This window comes from Nerophis ophidion, linkage group LG26 (genome assembly GCF_033978795.1).
Source record: "Nerophis ophidion isolate RoL-2023_Sa linkage group LG26, RoL_Noph_v1.0, whole genome shotgun sequence".
Classification (NCBI taxonomy): Eukaryota; Metazoa; Chordata; class Actinopteri; order Syngnathiformes; family Syngnathidae; genus Nerophis; species Nerophis ophidion.
In genome coordinates, this window is record NC_084636.1 from 5,135,617 (window position 1) to 5,156,193 (window position 20,577).

The following is a 20,577-nucleotide window of genomic DNA, read 5'->3' on the forward strand; positions in this document are numbered from 1 at the left end:
GAAGGAAAAAAGAAGATGGAGAAGAAGAATAATAGGAAGAAAACAGAGAAGAAAAAAAGAAAAAAGAGAAAGGAAAACAATAAAAAAATAAAGTCGAAGAACAAAAAGTTAAAGGAGAACAAGTAAATGAGGAAGATAAAGCAGAACAAGTAAATGAGGAAGATAAAGGAGAACAAGAAAGGGAATATAAAGAGTGAGAACAAGAAAAAAGAGGAAAATAAAGAAAGACAACAAGAAAAAAATAATAATAAAAAGAAGGAGAACAAGAAAAATAAGAAGATAGGATGGAGAACAATACAAGAGGACGATAAAGGAGAAAAGAAGATGGAGAAGAAGAATAATAGGAAGAAAACAGAGAAGTAAAAAAGAAAAAAGAGAAAGAAAAATAATTAAAAAATAAAGTAGAACAAGAAAAAGCTAAAGGAGAACAAGTAAATGAGGAAGACAAAGGAGAACAAGTAAATGAGGAAGATAAAGGAGAACAAAAAAGGAATATAAAGAGTGAGAACAAGAAAAAGAGGAAAATAAAGAAAGAGAACCAGGAAAAAGAAGAATACAAAGAAGGAGAACAAGAAAACTAAGATGATGAAGAGGACGATAAAGAAGGAGGAAAAGAAGATGGAGGAAAACAAATAGAAGTTGAAGAAAGACAACACGAAAATGATGATAAGAGAGATACAGGACAAAAAGGAGATGAAGAAAAAGAGGTACATAAAAAAGTAGAAATGGAGGATAAAGAAGATAGAGAAAAAGTAAGATGAAGGAGAGGAAGAAAAAGAAGATACAGAAGGAGAAGAAGAAAAGAAAGATAAAGGAGGAGAAAAAGAAGATAAAGGAGGAAAATAAATAGAAGACGAAGAAGGACAAGGCAAAGAGGAAGATAAGAGAAAAAGAAAAAGGTAAAGGACAAAAGAAAGGGAAGATAAAGGAGAGGAAGAAAAAGAGGAAGATAAAAATGTAGAAAAAAAGATGAAGAAAAAGAAAAAAATATGATAATGAAGGAGAAGAAGAAAAAGAAGATACAGAAGGTGAGGAAGAAACAGTTAAAAGGAGGAGGGAAAGAAGATAAAGGACAAAATAAAAATACGATACAGAAGGAGAGAAGAAAGGGAAGATAAAGAAGGAGGAAAAAAGAAAAAAGGCAGATAAAGGAGAAGAAAAAGAAGCTACAGAAGGAGAAGAAGAAAAGTAAGATAAAAAGGAGAAAAAAGGAAAAGTAGAAAAAGAAGATGGAGAATAAGAAGACGACAAATAGATTTAGATTCAGGTTTATTGGTCCTTGATGGGGAAATTCATTTTCACTGCCCTACATTTAAACATGTAGATATTACACATCACAAAAGTACAATAACAAAAAGACATCAGAAGATAAATCAACAATCAAAGATGAACAAATAAGATAAAGGTGAAGAAGAAAAACAGGATACAGGAGAAGAAAAATAAGATAAAGAAGAAGAAAAGAAGATAATAAAAGGAGAAGAAGAAAATGATAAAGGAACAAAAAGAAGAGAAAGAGAGAGAGATTGTAGTAGTAACACTTTCATCCTTCACAGGTCTGACTCAAAGTACTAATGTGTGTGTGTGTGTGTGTGTGTGTGTGTGTGTGTGTGTGTGTGTGTGTGTGTGTGTGTGTACATTATGAATAAACTTACACACACCACACACACACACACACACACACGCACACGCACACACACACGTGTCCCCCGAGTGTCTAGAAATAAAGTTGACGCTGCTCTTTGTTGAGACTTGATGTGGCTGTGCGCACACACACACACACACACACACACACACACACACACACACACACACACACACATTATTCTGGAGGAGAAAGCCCCCCCCCCCCAGTGGTGTGTTTACACCTGGAGTGTTTGAGCGGATGCAGATGGGTGGATGGCGGGGCGTTCCTTGGGGGGAATGTCAGTCGCATTAGGGCGGCGTGCGTCATCACACGAAGGGTTAACTTTTTTTTTTACTTTTTTCAGGCTGCGTCTTGTTCATTTGGGTCATGTTAGCACGCCTAATGAGGGGGAGGAGGGGGAGGAGGAGGAGGGCCCGCTCACGCCATCTATTGATCAGTACTACACGCATTGTTACACTGTCAACACTACTACTGAGGATTCATCACTCTGTCACATTCATCGCCATTAATCACACTTTCACATTTGCATTAATCGCCATTAATCACACATTCAAAATAATCGCCATGAATCACACTTTCAGAATTGCATTAATCGCCATTATTCACACTTTCACATTAATCGCCATTATTCACACTTTTTCATTAATCGCCATTATTCACACTTTTTCATTAATCGCCATTAATCACACTGTCAGAATTGCATTCTTCGCCATTAATCACACTTTCACATTAATCACCATTAATCACACTTTCACATTCGTATTAATCGCCATTATTCACACTTTCACATTAATCACACTTTCACATTCGTATTAATCGCAATTATTCACACTTTCACATTAATCACACTTTAACATTCGCATTAATCGCCATTAACCACACTTTCACATTAATCACACTTTCACATAACCATTTATCACACTTTCACATTCGCATCAATCGCCATTAATCACACTTTCACATTAATTGCTATTAGTCACACTTTCACATTCACATTAATCGCCATTAATCACACTTTCACATTAATCACCATTAGTCACACTTTCAAATTCGCATTAATCGCCATTAATCACACTTTCACATTAATTGCTATTAGTCACACTTTCACATTCACATTAATCGCCATTAATCACACTTTCACATTAATCGCCATTAGTCACACTTTCACATTTGCATTAATCGCCATTAGTCACACTTTCACATTCACATTAATTGCCATTAGTCACACTTTCACATTTGCATTAATCACCATTAATCACACTTTCTCATTAATCACCATTAGTTACACTTTCACATTTGCATTAATCACACTTTCACATTTGCATTAATCACACTTTCACATTTGCATTAATCATCATTAATCACACTTTCACATTTGCATTCATCACACTTTCACATTTGCATTAATAACCATTTGTCACACTTTCACATTCCCATTAATCACCATTAATCACACTTTCACATTCCCATTAATCACCATTAATCACACTTTCACATTTCCATTAATCACCATTAATCACACTTTCACATTAATCGCATTAATCACACTTTCACATTCCCGTTAATCGCCATTCATCACATTTTCACATGAATCGCCATTAGTCACACTTTCACATTTGCATTAATCGCCATTAATCACACTTTCACATTCCCATTAATCGCCATTAATCACACTTTCTCATTAATCGCCATTAATCACACTTTCACATTCCCATTAATCGCCATTAATCACACTTTCACATTCATCGCCATTAATCACACTTTCCCATTAATCGCCATTAATCACACTTTCACATTCCCATTAATCGCCATTAATCACACTTTCTCATTAATCGCCATTAATCACACTTTCACATTCCCATTAATCGCCATTAATCACACTTTCACATTCATCGCCATTAATCACACTTTCCCATTAATCGCCATTATTCACAATTTTACATTCCCATTAATCGCCATTAATCACACTTTCACATTCGCATTAATCACCATTAATGGCACGTTTCCATTCGCATTAATTGCCATTAATCACACTTTCAAACTTGCATTAATCACACTTTTACATTCGTATAAATCGCAAAAAAATCACACATTCACATTCGCATTAATCACCATTAATGGCACGTTTCCATTCGCATTAATCGCCATTAATCACACTTTCAAACTTGCATTAATCACACTTTTACATTCGCATTAATGGCAAAAAAAAATCACACATTCACATTCGCATTAATCACCATTGATCACACTTTTGCAATTAAAATAACAATACTTCTGCATTTGGATGAATCACATTTTTGCATTGGATTAATCACCATTGATCAAATTTTGCATTTGGATTAATCACCATTAATCACACTTTTACATTTGGATTAATCACCATCAATCACTTTTTTACATTGATATTAATCACACTTTTGCAATTAGATTAATCACTACTAATCACACTTTTGCATTTGGATTAATCACTATTAATCAAACTTTTGCATTCGGATAAATCACCCAAAAAATCCCTTTTGCATTTCTATAAATGACCATCATTCACACTTTTGCATCAGGAATAATAACTATTAATCACACTTTTACATTTGGATTAATTACACTTTTGCATTGTGAATAACAACAATTAAACACACTTTTGCATTGTGAAAAATAACAATTAATCACACTTTTGCATTGTGAATAATAACAATTAATCACACTTTTGCATTGTGAATAATAACAATTAATCACACTTTTGCATTGTGAATAATAACAATCACACTTTCGCATTGTGAATAATAACAATCACACTTTTGCATTGTGAATAATAACAATCACACTTTTGCATTGTGAATAATAACAATCACACTTTTGCATTGTGAATAATAATTAATCACACTTTTGCATTGTGAATAATAACAATTAATCACACTTTTGCATTGTGAATAATAACAATCACACTTTTGCATTGTGAATAATAACAATCACACTTTTGCATTGTGAATAATAATTAATCACACTTTTGCATTGTGAATAATAACAATTAATCACACTTTTGCATTGTGAATAATAACAATTAATCACACTTTTGCATTGTGAATAATAACAATTAATCACACTTTTGCATTGTGAATAATAACAATCACACTTTTGCATTGTGAATAATAATTAATCACACTTTTGCATTGTGAATAATAACAATTAATCACACTTTTGCATTGTGAATAATAACAATTAATCACACTTTTGCATTGTGAATAATAACAATCACACTTTTGCATTGTGAATAATAACAATCACACTTTTGCATTGTGAGTAATAACAATTAATCACACTTTTGCATTGTGAATAATAATTAATCACACTTTTGCATTGTGAATAATAACAATTAATCACACTTTTGCATTGTGAATAATAACAATTAATCACACTTTTGCATTGTGAATAATAACAATTAATCACACTTTTGCATTGTGAATAATAACAATTACACTTTTGCATTGTGAATAATAATTAATCACACTTTTGCATTGTGAATAATAATTAATCACACTTTTGCATTGTGAATAATAACAATCACACTTTTGCATTGTGAATAATAACAATCACACTTTTGCATTGTGAGTAATAACAATTAATCACACTTTTGCATTGTGAATAATAATTAATCACACTTTTGCATTGTGAATAATAACAATTAATCACACTTTTGCATTGTGAATAATAACAATTAATCACACTTTTGCATTGTGAATAATAACAATTAATCACACTTTTGCATTGTGAATAATAACAATTACACTTTTGCATTGTGAATAATAATTAATCACACTTTTGCATTGTGAATAATAACAATTAATCACACTTTTGCATCGTGAATAATAATTAATCACACTGTTGCATTGTGAATAATAATTTATCACACTTTGGCATCGTGAATAATAACAATGAATCACACTTTTGCGGCGTGTGAAATGACTTTACATTTCCTCCTGCACAGGATGTGATTGATGCAACTTCCTGTAGACTCGCGGTTCTCAATTATTTTCTCTCCAGAATTGCTTAGTTTAAAGTTTATTCACCCTCCACACAGTTCATCTACTTTTTTTCTGTATGTGTCAAGATGTACACTATTACCTCTCACGCCCCCCTTCCACCTCACTATTTTAAAAACATTGCATTAAAGGTGCTATTGAAATTGCTCACAGTTACATTCTCTAGAAAACAGGTTGTTTTCATGCCCTCCCTGAAGTTCATGTACAATTTTTCATCTGAATGTGTCAAGATGTACACTATTACCTCTCACGCCCCCCTTCCAACTCATTATTTTAAATTATGTTGGATCCACTATGGACTGGACTCTCACACTCTTATGTTAGATCCACTATGGACTGGACTCTCACACTATTATGTTAGATCCACTATGGACTGGACTCTCACACTATTATGTTAGATCCACTATGGACTGGACTCACACACTATTATGTTAGATCCACCATGGACTGGACTCTCACACTATCATGTTAGATCCACTATGGACTGGACTCTCACACTATCATGTTAGATCCACTATGGACTGGACTCACACACTATCATGTTAGATCCACTATGGACTGGACTCTCACACTATCATGTTAGATCCACTATGGACTTCCCCCACATCTGTGGTCCTCTCCAAGGTTTCTCATTGTCATCCCACTGGGTTGAGTTTTTCCTTGCCCTGATGTGGGATCTGAACCGAGGATGTTGTTGTTGGCTGTGCAGCCCTTTGAGACACTTGTGATTTAGGGATATATAAATAAACATTTATTGATTGATTAATTTTTTAAAAATTAATTAATTAACCACCCATCACTTTCTGCCGCGACTATAAATAGAATAATGTGCCTTTACATTTGTTATAAGTACACCTCTGCACATTGTAAACAAAACATATATATATATATATATATATATACGAATAAACTTACCAAAAATAACTTTGACATTGTTTTCTAGTGTTGGCTTTTTTTGCCCTCAAATATATGTTTTTATCCTTATTTAAAATTACAAATATTTGTATTAAAAAATGGCATTAAAGAAAATCCATCCATAAATAATACAAACTGATCAGAAAAATTAACAATATATAAAAGTCTTTAACCTATGAATCAAAAATAAACAAAATATCATTGCAGTTTTTTGTTTTGTTTTTATCAAAACGAGTAAGTCAAGTTCAATGACTACCTTTTTTTTTATAGTGCAAAGTTTTAAAAGCATGATACTGATAAAGCAGGACGAAAAAGTTGTTTTTTTTAACTAGAAAAATTACCAATTTTCCCAAATTCCAGAAATTCTGTTATACAATTTCTCAACGAATAATGTCACTACTTCAACAATTCTCGACCAATTTGAAAACAATCCAACACCAACCACTTCAGAACATTCAAATTGTTTAAAATTTTCCCCAAAAATTCCCTCATTTCCCAAATTTCCATGAAATTCCCATTGAAATGAAAGGTATATTTTTCAGAGTTCCACAACTCCCACATTTTTTTAATCCGATTCAAACTGTTCTAATTTCAAAATATTTAACTTGCTCAGGAATTCTGTGCTCCCTTTCAACAATTGAAAAGAAAAAAAAATTCCCGGATTTCCTAGAATTTTTCGATTTTAGGGACATTTTCCCCATTGAAAATGAATGATCCATTTTTCACACTTCCACAATTCCCACATTTTTCAACCGATTCAAACCATTCCAACATCAACACATCCCCTCCTCCTGGACCTTCAAACCATCATTTTTCCAAGTTCAAATAAATTCCAGGAATTCCCAGAATTCCCGTTTTATCAAACCCTTTTTTCACCCTTTGTTCTTTCACATTTTTCAACCGTTCCACCGTCAAATCATTCCTCTTAATCAGGAAAAAAATCAAAAGGTACTTTTGAACTGGAAGAATTCTCGGTTTTCCCAAAATACCAGGAATTCCGTAATACCATTTCTCAATGAAAATTGTTAGCACTTCAACATTTCTTGACCGATTTGAAACATTTCAACACCAACCATTCAACTCATTCAGAACACATTTTTTTCATTTTTTCTTTTTAAATTCCCTCTCTTCCCAAAATTCCCATTGAAAAGAATGGGACATTTTTCAAAGTTCCACAACTCCAACATTTTTCAATCCATTTAAACTGTTCCAACTCCAAAATATTCAGCCTTTTCAGGATTCGTGTGCTCTCTTTTAACAATCGTAAAAAAAAAAATCCCGGATTTCCTAGAATTCTCAGTTTTTAGGGACATTTTCCCCATTCAAAATGAATGATCTATTTTTCACACTTCCACAATTCCCACGTTTCAACTGATTCAAACTTTTCCACCTTCAACACATTCCACTCACCCTAGACCTTCAAATTATCATTTTTCCAAGTTCCCAAAAATTCCAGGAATTCACAGAATTCACGTTTTTTCAAACATTTTTTCCACCCTTTTTTCTGTCGACTACTCCTTCCACATTTTCCCAAACTATCAAATCATTCCTCTTAACAAGGAAAAAAAATTTTTTTTATTTTTTAACTGGAAAAATTCTCGGTTTTACCTCAAATTCCAGTAATTCAATAATACCATTTCTCAATGAAAAATGTTTTTACTTCAACATTTCTTGACCGATTTGAAAAATTTCAACACTAACCATTTCAACTCAGAATTGTGTGCTCCCTTTTAACAATTGTAAATAAAAAAAATTAAAAAAATCCTGTATTTCCTAGAATTCTCAGTTTTTAGGGACATTTTCCCCATTCAAAATGAATGATCTATTTTTCACACTTCCACAATTCCCACGTTTCAACTGATTCAAACTTTTCCACCTTCAACACATTCCACTCACCCTAGACCTTCAAATGATCATTTTTCCAAGTTCCCAAAAATTCCAGGAATTCACAGAATTCACGTTTTTTCAAACATTTTTTCCACCCTTTTTTCTGTCGACTACTCCTTCCACATTTTTCCAAAATATCAAATCATTCCTCTTAACAAGGAAAAAAATTTTTTTTTATTTTTTAACTGGAAAAATTCTCGGTTTTACCTCAAATTCCAGTAATTCAATAATACCATTTCTCAATGAAAAATGTTTTTACTTCAACATTTCTTGACCGATTTGAAAAATTTCAACACTAACCATTTCAACTCAGAATTGTGTGCTCCCTTTTAACAATTGTAAATGAAAAAAAATATTAAAAAATCCTGTATTTCCTAGAATTCTCAGTTTTTAGGGACATTTTCCCCATTGAAAATGAATGATCCATTTTTCACACTTCCACAATTCCCACATTTTTCGACTGATTCAAATCATTCTAACAACACATTCCACTCATCCTAGACCTTCAAATGATAATTTTTCCAAGTTCGAAAAAATTCCAGGAATTCCCAGAATTCACGTTATTTTTAAACCCTTTTTTCTGTTGAAGACTCCTTTCACATTTTTCCAAACTGTCAAATCATTCCTCTTAATCAGGAAAAAACAACAAAAGTTGTTTTTTGAACTGGAAAAATTTTCAGTTTTCCCAAAAATACCAGGAATTACATAATACCTTTTCTCAATGAAAAATGTTACTACTTCAACATTTCTTGACCGATTTGAAAAATTTCCACTCAGAATTGTGTGCTCCCTTTCAACAATAATTTTTAAAAAATCCTGTTTTTCCTAGAATTCTCAGTTTTTAGGGACATTTTCCCCATTCAAAATGTATGATCTATTTTTCACACTTCCCCAAATCCCACATTTTTCGACCGATTCAAATCATTCTAACAACACATTCCACTCATCCTAGACTTTCAAATGATCATTTTTCCAAGTTCGAAAAAATTCCAAGAATTCACAGAATTCACGTTTTTTCAAACATTTTTTCCACCCTTTTTTCTGTCGACTACTCCTTCCACATTTTTCCAAACTGTCAAATCATTCCTCTTAACAAGGAAAAAAAAAAAGTTATTTTTTTAACTGGAAAAATTCTCGGTTTTACCGAAAATTCCAGAAATTTAGTAATACCATTTCTCAATGAAAAATGTTATTACTTCAACACTTCTTGACCGATTTGAAAAATTTCAACACTAACCATTTCAACTCAGAATTGTGTGCTCCCTTTTAACAATTGTAAATGAAAAAAAATATTAAAAAATCCTGTATTTCCTAGAATTCTCAGTTTTTAGGGACATTTTCCCCATTGAAAATGAATGATCCATTTTTCACACTTCCACAATTCCCACATTTTTCGACTGATTCAAATCATTCTAACAACACATTCCACTCATCCTAGACCTTCAAATGATAATTTTTCCAAGTTCGAAAAAATTCCAGGAATTCCCAGAATTCACGTTATTTTTAAACCCTTTTTTCTGTTGAAGACTCCTTTCACATTTTTCCAAACTGTCAAATCATTCCTCTTAATCAGGAAAAAACAACAAAAGTTGTTTTTTGAACTGGAAAAATTTTCAGTTTTCCCAAAAATACCAGGAATTACATAATACCTTTTCTCAATGAAAAATGTTACTACTTCAACATTTCTTGACCGATTTGAAAAATTTCCACTCAGAATTGTGTGCTCCCTTTCAACAATAATTTTTAAAAAATCCTGTTTTTCCTAGAATTCTCAGTTTTTAGGGACATTTTCCCCATTCAAAATGTATGATCTATTTTTCACACTTCCCCAAATCCCACATTTTTCGACCGATTCAAATCATTCTAACAACACATTCCACTCATCCTAGACTTTCAAATGATCATTTTTCCAAGTTCGAAAAAATTCCAAGAATTCACAGAATTCACGTTTTTTCAAACATTTTTTCCACCCTTTTTTCTGTCGACTACTCCTTCCACATTTTTCCAAACTGTCAAATCATTCCTCTTAACAAGGAAAAAAAAAAAGTTATTTTTTTAACTGGAAAAATTCTCGGTTTTACCGAAAATTCCAGAAATTTAGTAATACCATTTCTCAATGAAAAATGTTATTACTTCAACACTTCTTGACCGATTTGAAAAATTTCAACACTAACCATTTCAACTCAGAATTGTGTGCTCCCTTTTAACAATTGTAAATGAAAAAAATATTAAAAAATCCTGTATTTCCTAGAATTCTCAGTTTTTAGGGACATTTTCCCCATTGAAAATGAATGATCCATTTTTCACACTTCCACAATTCCCACATTTTTCGACCGATTCAAATCATTCTAACAACACATTCCACTCATCCTAGACTTTCAAATGATCATTTTTCCAAGTTCGAAAAAATTCCAGGAATTCACAGAATTCACGTTTTTTCAAACATTTTTTCCACCCTTTTTTCTGTCGACTACTCCTTCCACATTTTCCCAAACTGTCAAATCATTCCTCTTAACCAGGAAAAAAAACAAGTTATTTTTTTGACTGGAAAAATTCTCGGTTTTACCTCAAATTCCAGGAATTTAGTAATACCATTTCTCAATGAAAAATTTCTTGACCAATTTGAAAAATGTCAACACTAACCATTTCAACTCAGAATTGTGTGCTCCCTTTTAACAATTGTAAATAAAACATGTTTGAAAAAATCCCGTATTTCCTAGAATTCTCAGTTTTTAGGGACATTTTCCCGATTCAAAATGAATGATCTATTTTTCACACTTTCACAATTCCCACATTTTCCGACCGATTTGAAAAATTTCAACACTAACCATTTCAACTCAGAATTGTGTGCTCCCTTTTAACAATTGTAAATTAAAAAAATTAAAAAAAATCCTGTATTTCCTAGAATTCTCAGTTTTTAGGGACATTTTCCCCATTGAAAATGAATGATCCATTTTTCACACTTCCACAATTCCCACATTTTTCGACCGATTCAAATCATTCTAACAACACATTCCACTCATCCTAGACCTTCAAATGATCATTTTTCCAAGTTCCAAAAAATTCCAGGAATTCCCAGAATTCACGTTATTTTTAAACCCTTTTTTCTGTTGACAACTCCTTTCACATTTTTCCAAACTGTCAAATAATTCCTCTTCATCAGGACAAAACAACAAAAGTTGTTTTTTGAACTGGAAAAATTCTCAGTTTTCCCGAAAATTCCAGGAATTCCATAATATAATTTCTCAATGACAAATGTTACTACTTCAACATTTCTTGACCGATTTGAAAAATGTCAACTCAGAATTGTGTGCTCCCTTTCAACAATAATTTTTTTTTAAATCCTGTTTTTCCTAGAATTCTCAGTTTTTAGGGACATTTTCCCCATTGAAAATGAATGATCCATTTTTCACACTTCCACAATTCCCATATTTTTCGACCGATTCAAATCATTTTAACAACACATTCCACTCATCCTAGACATTCAAATGATCATTTTTCCAAGTTCGAAAAAATTCCAGGAATTCACAGAATTCACGTTTTTTCAAACATTTTTTCCACCCTTTTTTCTGTCGACTATTCCTTCCACATTTTTCCAAACTGTCAAATCATTCCTCTTAACCAGGAAAAAAAAAAAAAGTTATTTTTTTGACTGGAAAAATTCTCGGTTTTACCTCAAATTCCAGGAATTTAGTAATACCATTTCTCAATGAAAAATGTCTTCACCAATTTGAAAAATTTCAACACTAACCATTTCAACTCAGAATTGTGTGCTCCCTTTTAACAATTGTAAATAAAAAATGTTTTAAAAAATCCAGTATTTCCTAGAATTCTCAGTTTTTAGGGACATTTTCCCCATTCAAAATGAATGATCTATTTTTCACACTTCCACAATTCCCACATTTTCCGATCGATTTGAAAAATTTCAACACCAACCATTTCAACTCAGAATTGTGTGCTCCCTTTTAACAATTGTAAATAAAAAAATCAAAAAATAAATCCTGTATTTCCTAGAATTCTCAGTTTTTAGGGACATTTTCCCGATTCAAAATGAATGATCTATTTTTCACACTTCCACAATCCCCACATTTTCCGACCGATTTGAAAAATTTCAACACTAACCATTTCAACTCAGAATTGTGTGCTCCCTCTTAACAATTGTAAATGAATTTTTTTTTTTTAAATCCTGTATTTCCTAGAATTCTCAGTTTTTAGGGACATTTTCCCCATTGAAAATGAATGATCCATTTTTCACACTTCCACAATTCCCACATTTTTCGACCGATTCAAATCATTCTAACAACACATCCCACTCATCCTAGACCTTCAAATGATCATTTTTCCAAGTTCCAAAAAATTCCAGGAATTCCCAGAATTCACGTTTCTTTTTAAAACCCTTTTTTCTGTTGACAACTCCTTTCACATTTTTCCAAACTGTCAAATCATTCCTCTTAATCAGGACAAAACAACAAAAGTTGTTTTTTGAACTGGAAAAATTCTCAGTTTTCCCGAAAATTCCAGGAATTCCATAATATAATTTCTCAATGAAAAATGTTACTACTTCAACATTTCTTGACCGATTTGAAAAATGTCAACTTAGAATTGTGTGCTCCCTTTCAACAATAATTTTTAAAAAATCCTGTATTTCCTAGAATTCTCAGTTTTTAGGGCCATTTTCCCCATTGAAAATGAATGATCTATTTTTCACACTTTCACAATTCCCACATTTTCCGACCGATTTGAAAATTTTCAACACTAACCATTTCAACTCAGAATTGTGTGCTCCCTTTTAACAATTGTAAATATTTTTTTTTTTTTTAAATCCTGTGTTTCCTAGAATTCTCAGTTTTTAGGGACATTTTCCCCATTGAAAATGAATGATCCATTTTTCACACTTTCCCAATTCCCACATTTTTCGACTGATTTAAATCATTTTAACAACACATTCCACTCATCCTAGACCTTCAAATTACAATTTTTCCAAGTTCGAAAAAATTCCAGGAATTCCCAGAATTCACGTTATTTTTAAACCCTTTTTTCTGTCGACAACTCCTTTCACATTTTTCCAAACTGTCAAATAATTCCTCTTAATCAGGACAAAACAACAAAAGTTGTTTTTTGAACTGGAAAAATTCTCAGTTTTCCCGAAAATTCCAGGAATTACATAATATAATTTCTCAATGAAAAATGTTACTACTTCAACATTTCTTGACCGATTTGAAAAATTTCCACTCAGAATTGTGTGCTCCCTTTCAACAATAATTTAAAAAAAATCATTTTTTTCCTAGAATTCTCAGTTTTTAGGGACATTTTCCCCATTCAAAATGAATGATCCATTTTTCACACTTCCACAATTCCCACATTTTTCGACCGATTCAAATCATTTTAACAACATATTCCACTCATCTTGGACCTTCAAATTATCATTTTTCAAAGTTCCCAAAAATTCCAGGAATTCACAGAATTCACGTTTTTTCAAACATTTTTTCCACCCTTTTTTCTGTCGACTACTCCTTCCACATTTTTCCAAACTGTCAAATCATTCCTCTTAACCAGGAAAAAAAAACCAGTTATTTTTTGGACTGGAAAAATTCTCGGTTTTACCTCAAATTCCAGGAATTTAGTAATACCATTTCTCAATGAAAAATGTTATTACTTCAACATTTCTTGACCGATTTGAAAAATTTCAACACTAACCATTTCAACTCAGAATTGTGTGCTCCCTTTTAACAATTGTAAATAAAACAATTTTTAAAAATCTTGTATTTCCTAGAATTCTCAGTTTTTAGGGACATTTTCCCCATTGAAAATGAATGATCCATTTTTCACACTTCCACAATTCCCACATTTTTCGACCGATTCAAATCATTCTAACAACACATTCCACTCATCCTAGACATTCAAATTATAATTTTTCCAAGTTCGAAAAAATTCCAGGAATTCCCAGAATTCACGTTATTTTTAAACCCTTTTTTCTGTTGACAACTCCTTCCACAATTTTCCAAACTGTCAAATAATTCCTCTTAATCATTCCTTTTGAACTGGAAACATTCTCAGTTTTCCCGAAAATTCCAGGAATTCCATAATACCATTTCTCAATGAAAAATGTTACTACTTCCACATTTCTTGACCGATTTGAAAAATTCCAACACCAACCATTTCCACTCAGAATTGTGTGCTCCCTTTCAACAATAATTTTTTTAAAAATCCTGTATTTCCTAGAATTCCCAGTTTTTAGAGACATTTTCCCCATTCAAAATGAATGATCCATTTTTCACACTTCCACAATTCCCACATTTTTCAACCGATTCAAACCATTCCAACATCAACACATCCCCCTCATCCTGGACCTTCAAACTAACACTTTCCCAAGTTCCAAACCAGATTCATTTTTTCCTGGAAATTCAAACTCTTCAACATTCAAACTGTTCTTATATTCATCCTACATTCGGTCAGTATTTCACTTCAACTTCAGCATGGAGTTCAGGATAAAGTCACACTTTAGGAAGCGAGAAAGGCAACCATTTTTCGGGTCGGTGTTTCAATTAGTTCCAACTGATGACATATGTGAATATGACACTTTATAAAAGATATATTTGACGGTGCATTTTATTGCGGTTGTCCCTGCATGCCATTGACATGACTATCAAACACGCATGAACGTCTTCTCTCATGAGATTGTGCAGATGTGACACAAAAAGCATGATTAATGACAATTTGTGTTGAGTTTTAGAGAAGAACCCCCAGTTTGTGGTGCAACTAATAGCGCGTTGTCGTGTCTCCTCAGCCCAGCAACTGTTGCTGCTGTGTCAAGGAGGCGACGGCACGACTAAAGAGGGGGAATCCCTGCTTTGGAATCCTCACAGGCAAAGTTTCCACGGTGAGTCACTTGGCTCGCACCTCTGCTTGCCGATCAAGTCATTACTGAAATGTTACAAAACAACACAAAGAAGTTGTCAACTTTGCAAAACGAGCCCATTTTATTCTGGAAGGAGTGCAGATTTACAGCATGAGGGAAAGACACTAATAGAAAGTACACGTGCATTAAAGTGACTGTTGAAAATGTACAAGAAATAAATATTAGCTGTGTTGATCCAAACGTTGTTTTGCTTTTTGGCTGCAGTTGGGAGAAAGTCTGCAGTTTTTACCATAACAGTTTCATGGTATTTAGTGCAAGTGTAAAAATCTGAAGTTTTTACAATAAAAGTTGCATTGTATTTCGTGCAAGTGTAAAAGTCTGCAGTTTTTAAAATAATATTTGCATAGTCTTTAGTGCATGTGTAAAAATATGAAGTTTTTACAATAACAGTTGCATGGTCTTTAGTGTAAGTGTTAAAGTCTGCAGTTTTTACAATAATAGTTGCATAGTGCAAGTGTAAAAATCTGAAGTTATTACAATAACATTTGCATAGTCTTTAATGGAAGTGTAAAAATCTGAAGTTTTTACTATAACAGTTGCATGGTTTTTAGTGCAAGTGTAAAAATCTGCAGTTTTTACAATAATAGTTACATGGTTTTTAGTGCAAGTGTAAAAATCTGCAGTTTTTACAATAACAGTTTTGCATGGACTTTAATGCATGTGTAAAAATATGAAGTTTTTACAATAACAGTTGCATGGTCTTTAGTGTAAGTGTTAAAGTCTGCAGTTTTTACAATAATAGTTGCATAGTGCAAGTGTAAAAATCTGAAGTTATTACAATAACATTTGCATAGTCTTTAATGGAAGTGTAAAAATCTGAAGTTTTTACTCTAACAGTTGCATGGTCTTTAGTGCAAGTGTAAAATGTCTGCAGTTTTTACAATAATAGTTTCATGGTCTTTAGTTCAAGTGTACAAGGTGTGCAGTTTTTACAATAACAGTTTTGCATGGTCTTTAGTGCAAGTGTAAAAAGTCTGCAGTTTTTACAATAATAGTTTCATGGTCTTTAGTGCAAGTGTAAAATGTCTGCAGTTTTTACAATAATAGTTTCATGGTCTTTAGTTCAAGTGTACAAGGTGTGCAGTTTTTACAACAACAGTTTTGCATAGTCTTTAGTGCATGTGTAAAAATATGAAGTTTTTACAATAACAGTAAGTGTTAAAGTCTGCAGTTTTTACAATAATAGTTGCATAGTGCAAGTGTAAAAATCTGAAGTTATTACAATAACATTTGCATAGTCTTTAATGGAAGTGTAAAAATCTGAAGTTTTTACTATAACAGTTGCATGGTCTTTAGTGCAAGTGTAAAAGTCAGAAGATTTTACAATAATAGTTTCATGGTCTTTAGTGCAAGTGTACAAGGTGTGCAGTTTTTACAATAACAGTTTTGCATGGTCTTTAGTGCAAGTGTTAAAAGTCTGCAGTTTTTACAATAATAGTTACATGGTTTTTAGTGCAAGTGTAAAAATCTGCAGTTTTTACAATAACATTTTGCATGGTCTTTAGTGCAAGTGTAAAAATCTGAAGTTTTTACTATAACAGTTGCATGGTCTTTAATGCAAGTGTAAAAAGTCTGCAGTTTTTACAATAATAGTTACATGGTTTTTAGTGCAAGTGTAAAAATCTGCAGTTTTTACAATAACATTTTGCATGGTCTTTAGTGCAAGTGTAAAAATCTGAAGTTTTTACTATAACAGTTGCATGGTCTTTAATGCAAGTGTAAAAAGTCTGCAGTTTTTACAATAATAGTTACATGGTCTTTAGTCCAAGTGTAAAAATCTGCAGTTTTTACAATAACATTTTGCATGGTCTTTAGTGCAAGTGTAAAAAGTCTGAAGTTTTTACTATAACAGTTGCATGGTCTTTAGTGCAAGTGTAAAAAGTCTGCAGTTTTTACAATAATAGTTTCATGGTCTTTAGTGCAAGTGTAAAATGTCTGCAGTTTTTACAATAATAGTTTCATGGTCTTTAGTTCAAGTGTACAAGGTGTGCAGTTTTTACAACAACAGTTTTGCATAGTCTTTAGTGCATGTGTAAAAATATGAAGTTTTTACAATAACAGTAAGTGTTAAAGTCTGCAGTTTTTACAATAATAGTTGCATAGTGCAAGTGTAAAAATCTGAAGTTATTACAATAACATTTGCATAGTCTTTAATGGAAGTGTAAAAATCTGAAGTTTTTACTATAACAGTTGCATGGTCTTTAGTGCAAGTGTAAAAGTCAGAAGATTTTACAATAATAGTTTCATGGTCTTTAGTGCAAGTGTACAAGGTGTGCAGTTTTTACAATAACAGTTTTGCATGGTCTTTAGTGCAAGTGTTAAAAGTCTGCAGTTTTTACAATAATAGTTACATGGTTTTTAGTGCAAGTGTAAAAATCTGCAGTTTTTACAATAACATTTTGCATGGTCTTTAGTGCAAGTGTAAAAATCTGAAGTTTTTACTATAACAGTTGCATGGTCTTTAATGCAAGTGTAAAAAGTCTGCAGTTTTTACAATAATAGTTACATGGTTTTTAGTGCAAGTGTAAAAATCTGCAGTTTTTACAATAACATTTTGCATGGTCTTTAGTGCAAGTGTAAAAATCTGAAGTTTTTACTATAACAGTTGCATGGTCTTTAATGCAAGTGTAAAAAGTCTGCAGTTTTTACAATAATAGTTACATGGTCTTTAGTCCAAGTGTAAAAATCTGCAGTTTTTACAATAACATTTTGCATGGTCTTTAGTGCAAGTGTAAAAAGTCTGAAGTTTTTACTATAACAGTTGCATGGTCTTTAATGCAAGTGTAAAAAGTCTGCAGTTTTTACAATAATAGTTACATGGTCTTTAGTCCAAGTGTAAAAATCTGCAGTTTTTACAATAACATTTTGCATGGTCTTTAGTTCAAGTGTAAAAAGTCTGAAGTTTTTACAATAATAGTTGCATGTTCTTTAGTGGAAGTGTAAAAATCTGCAGTTTTTACAATAACATTTTGCATGGTCTTTAGTTCAAGTGTAAAAGGTCTGCAGTTTTTACAACAACAGTTTTGCAGTTTTGCATGGTCTTTAGTGCATGTGTAAAAATATGACGTTTTTACAATAACAGTTGCATGGTCTTTAGTGCAAGTGTTAAAGTCTGCAGTTTTTACAATAATAGTTGCATAGTGCAAGTGTAAAAATCTGAAGTTATTACAATAACATTTGCATAGTCTTTAATGGAAGTGTAAAAATCTGAAGTTTTTACTATAACAGTTGCATGGTCTTTAGTGCAAGTGTAAAAGTCAGAAGTTTTTACAATAATAGTTTCATGGTCTTTAGTTCAAGTGTACAAGGTGTGCAGTTTTTACAATAACAGTTTTACATGGTCTTTAGTGCAAGTGTAAAAAGTCTGCAGTTTTTACAATAATAGTTTCATGGTCTTTAGTGCAAGTGTAAAAATCTGCAGTTTTTACAATAACATTTTGCATGGTCTTTAGTTCAAGTGTACAAGGTCTGCAGTTTTTACAATAACAGTTTTGCATGGCCTCTAGTGCAAGTGTAAAAATCTGAAGTTTTTACTATAACAGTTGCATGGTCTTTAATGCAAGTGTAAAAAGTCTGAAGTTTTTACTATAACAGTTACATGGTCTTTAGTGCAAGTGTAAAAATCTGCAGTTTTTACAATAACATTTTGCATGGTCTTTAGTGCAAGTGTAAAAAGTCTGCAGTTTTTACTATTACAGTTGCATGGTCTTTAGTTCAAGTGTAAAAGGTCTGCAGTTTTTACAACAACAGTTTTGCATGGTCTTTAGTGCATGTGTAAAAATATGAAGTTTTTACAATAACAGTTGCATGGTCTTTAGTGTAAGTGTTAAAGTCTGCAGTTTTTACAATAATAGTTGCATAGTGCAAGTGTAAAAATCTGAAGTTATTACAATAACATTTGCATAGTCTTTAATGGAAGTGTAAAAATCTGAAGTTTTTACTATAACAGTTGCATGGTCTTTAGTGCAAGTGTAAAACGTCTGCAGTTTTTACAATAATAGTTTCATGGTCTTTAGTGCAAGTGTAAAATGTCTGCAGTTTTTACAATAATAGTTTCATGGTTTTTAGTTCAAGTGTACAAGGTGTGCAGTTTTTACAATAACAGTTTTGCATGGTCTTTAGTGTAAGTGTTAAAGTCTGCAGTTTTTACAATAATAGTTGCATAGTGCAAGTGTAAAAATCTGAAGTTTTTATTATAACAGTTTTGCATGGTCTTTAGTGCAAGTGTAAAAATCTGCAGTTTTTACAATAACAGTTTTGCATGGTCTTTAGTGCAAGTGTAAAAAGTCTGCAGTTTTTACAACAACAGTTTTGCATGGTCTTTAGTGCATGTGTAAAAATATGAAGTTTTTACAATAACAGTTGCATGGTCTTTAGTGTAAGTGTTAAAGTCTACAGTTTTTACAATAATAGTTGCATAGTGCAAGTGTAAAAATCTGAAGTTATTACAATAACATTTGCATAGTCTTTAATGGAAGTTTAAAAATCTGAAGTTTTTACTATAACAGTTGCATGGTCTTTAGTGCAAGTGTAAAAGTCAGAAGTTTTTACAATAATAGTTTCATGGTCTTTAGTTCAAGTGTACAAGGTGTGCAGTTTTTACAATAACAGTTTTGCATGGTCTTTAGTGCATGTGTAAAAAGTCTGCAGTTTTTACAATAATAGTTACATGGTCTTTAGTGCAAGTGTAAAAATCTGCAGTTTTTACAATAACATTTTGCATGGTCTTTAGTTCAAGTGTAAAAAGTCTGCAGTTTTTACAATAATAGTTTTATGGTCTTTAGTTCAAGTGTACAAGGTGTGCAGTTTTTACAATAACAGTTTTGCATGGTCTTTAGTGCAAGTGTTAAAAGTCTGCAGTTTTTACAATAATAGTTACATGGTTTTTAGTGCAAGTGTAAAAATATGAAGTTTTTACAATAACAGTTGCATGGTCTTTAGTGTAAGTGTTAAAGTCTGCAGTTTTTACAATAATAGTTGCATAGTGCAAGTGTAAAACTCTGAAGTTATTACAATAACATTTGCATAGTCTTTAGTGGAAGTGTAAAATTCTGAAGTTTTTATTATAACAGTTTTGCATGGTCTTTAGTGCAAGTGTAAAAAGTCTGCAGTTTTTACAATAATATGGCAAAGTATTTAGTGCAAGTGTTAAAGTGTGCAGTTTTTACAATCCC

General features: G+C 32.1%; 2 protein-coding genes across 3 annotated transcripts in view; one reads left to right on the top strand and one right to left on the bottom strand.

Annotated features, from left to right (window-relative positions):
* Window positions 1–20,577, bottom strand: part of lpp (LIM domain containing preferred translocation partner in lipoma) — a 515,529-nt gene that overhangs the window by 494,227 nt on the left and 725 nt on the right. The gene's annotated exons all lie outside the window — the stretch shown is intronic.
* Window positions 1–20,577, top strand: part of bcl6aa (BCL6A transcription repressor a) — a 61,101-nt gene that overhangs the window by 24,463 nt on the left and 16,061 nt on the right. Inside the window, exon 2 of the mRNA XM_061888689.1 lies at window positions 15,272–15,364. Within this exon, the coding sequence (XP_061744673.1) occupies window positions 15,272–15,364 (93 nt within the window). The remainder of the gene's footprint in view (window positions 1–15,271; window positions 15,365–20,577) is intronic.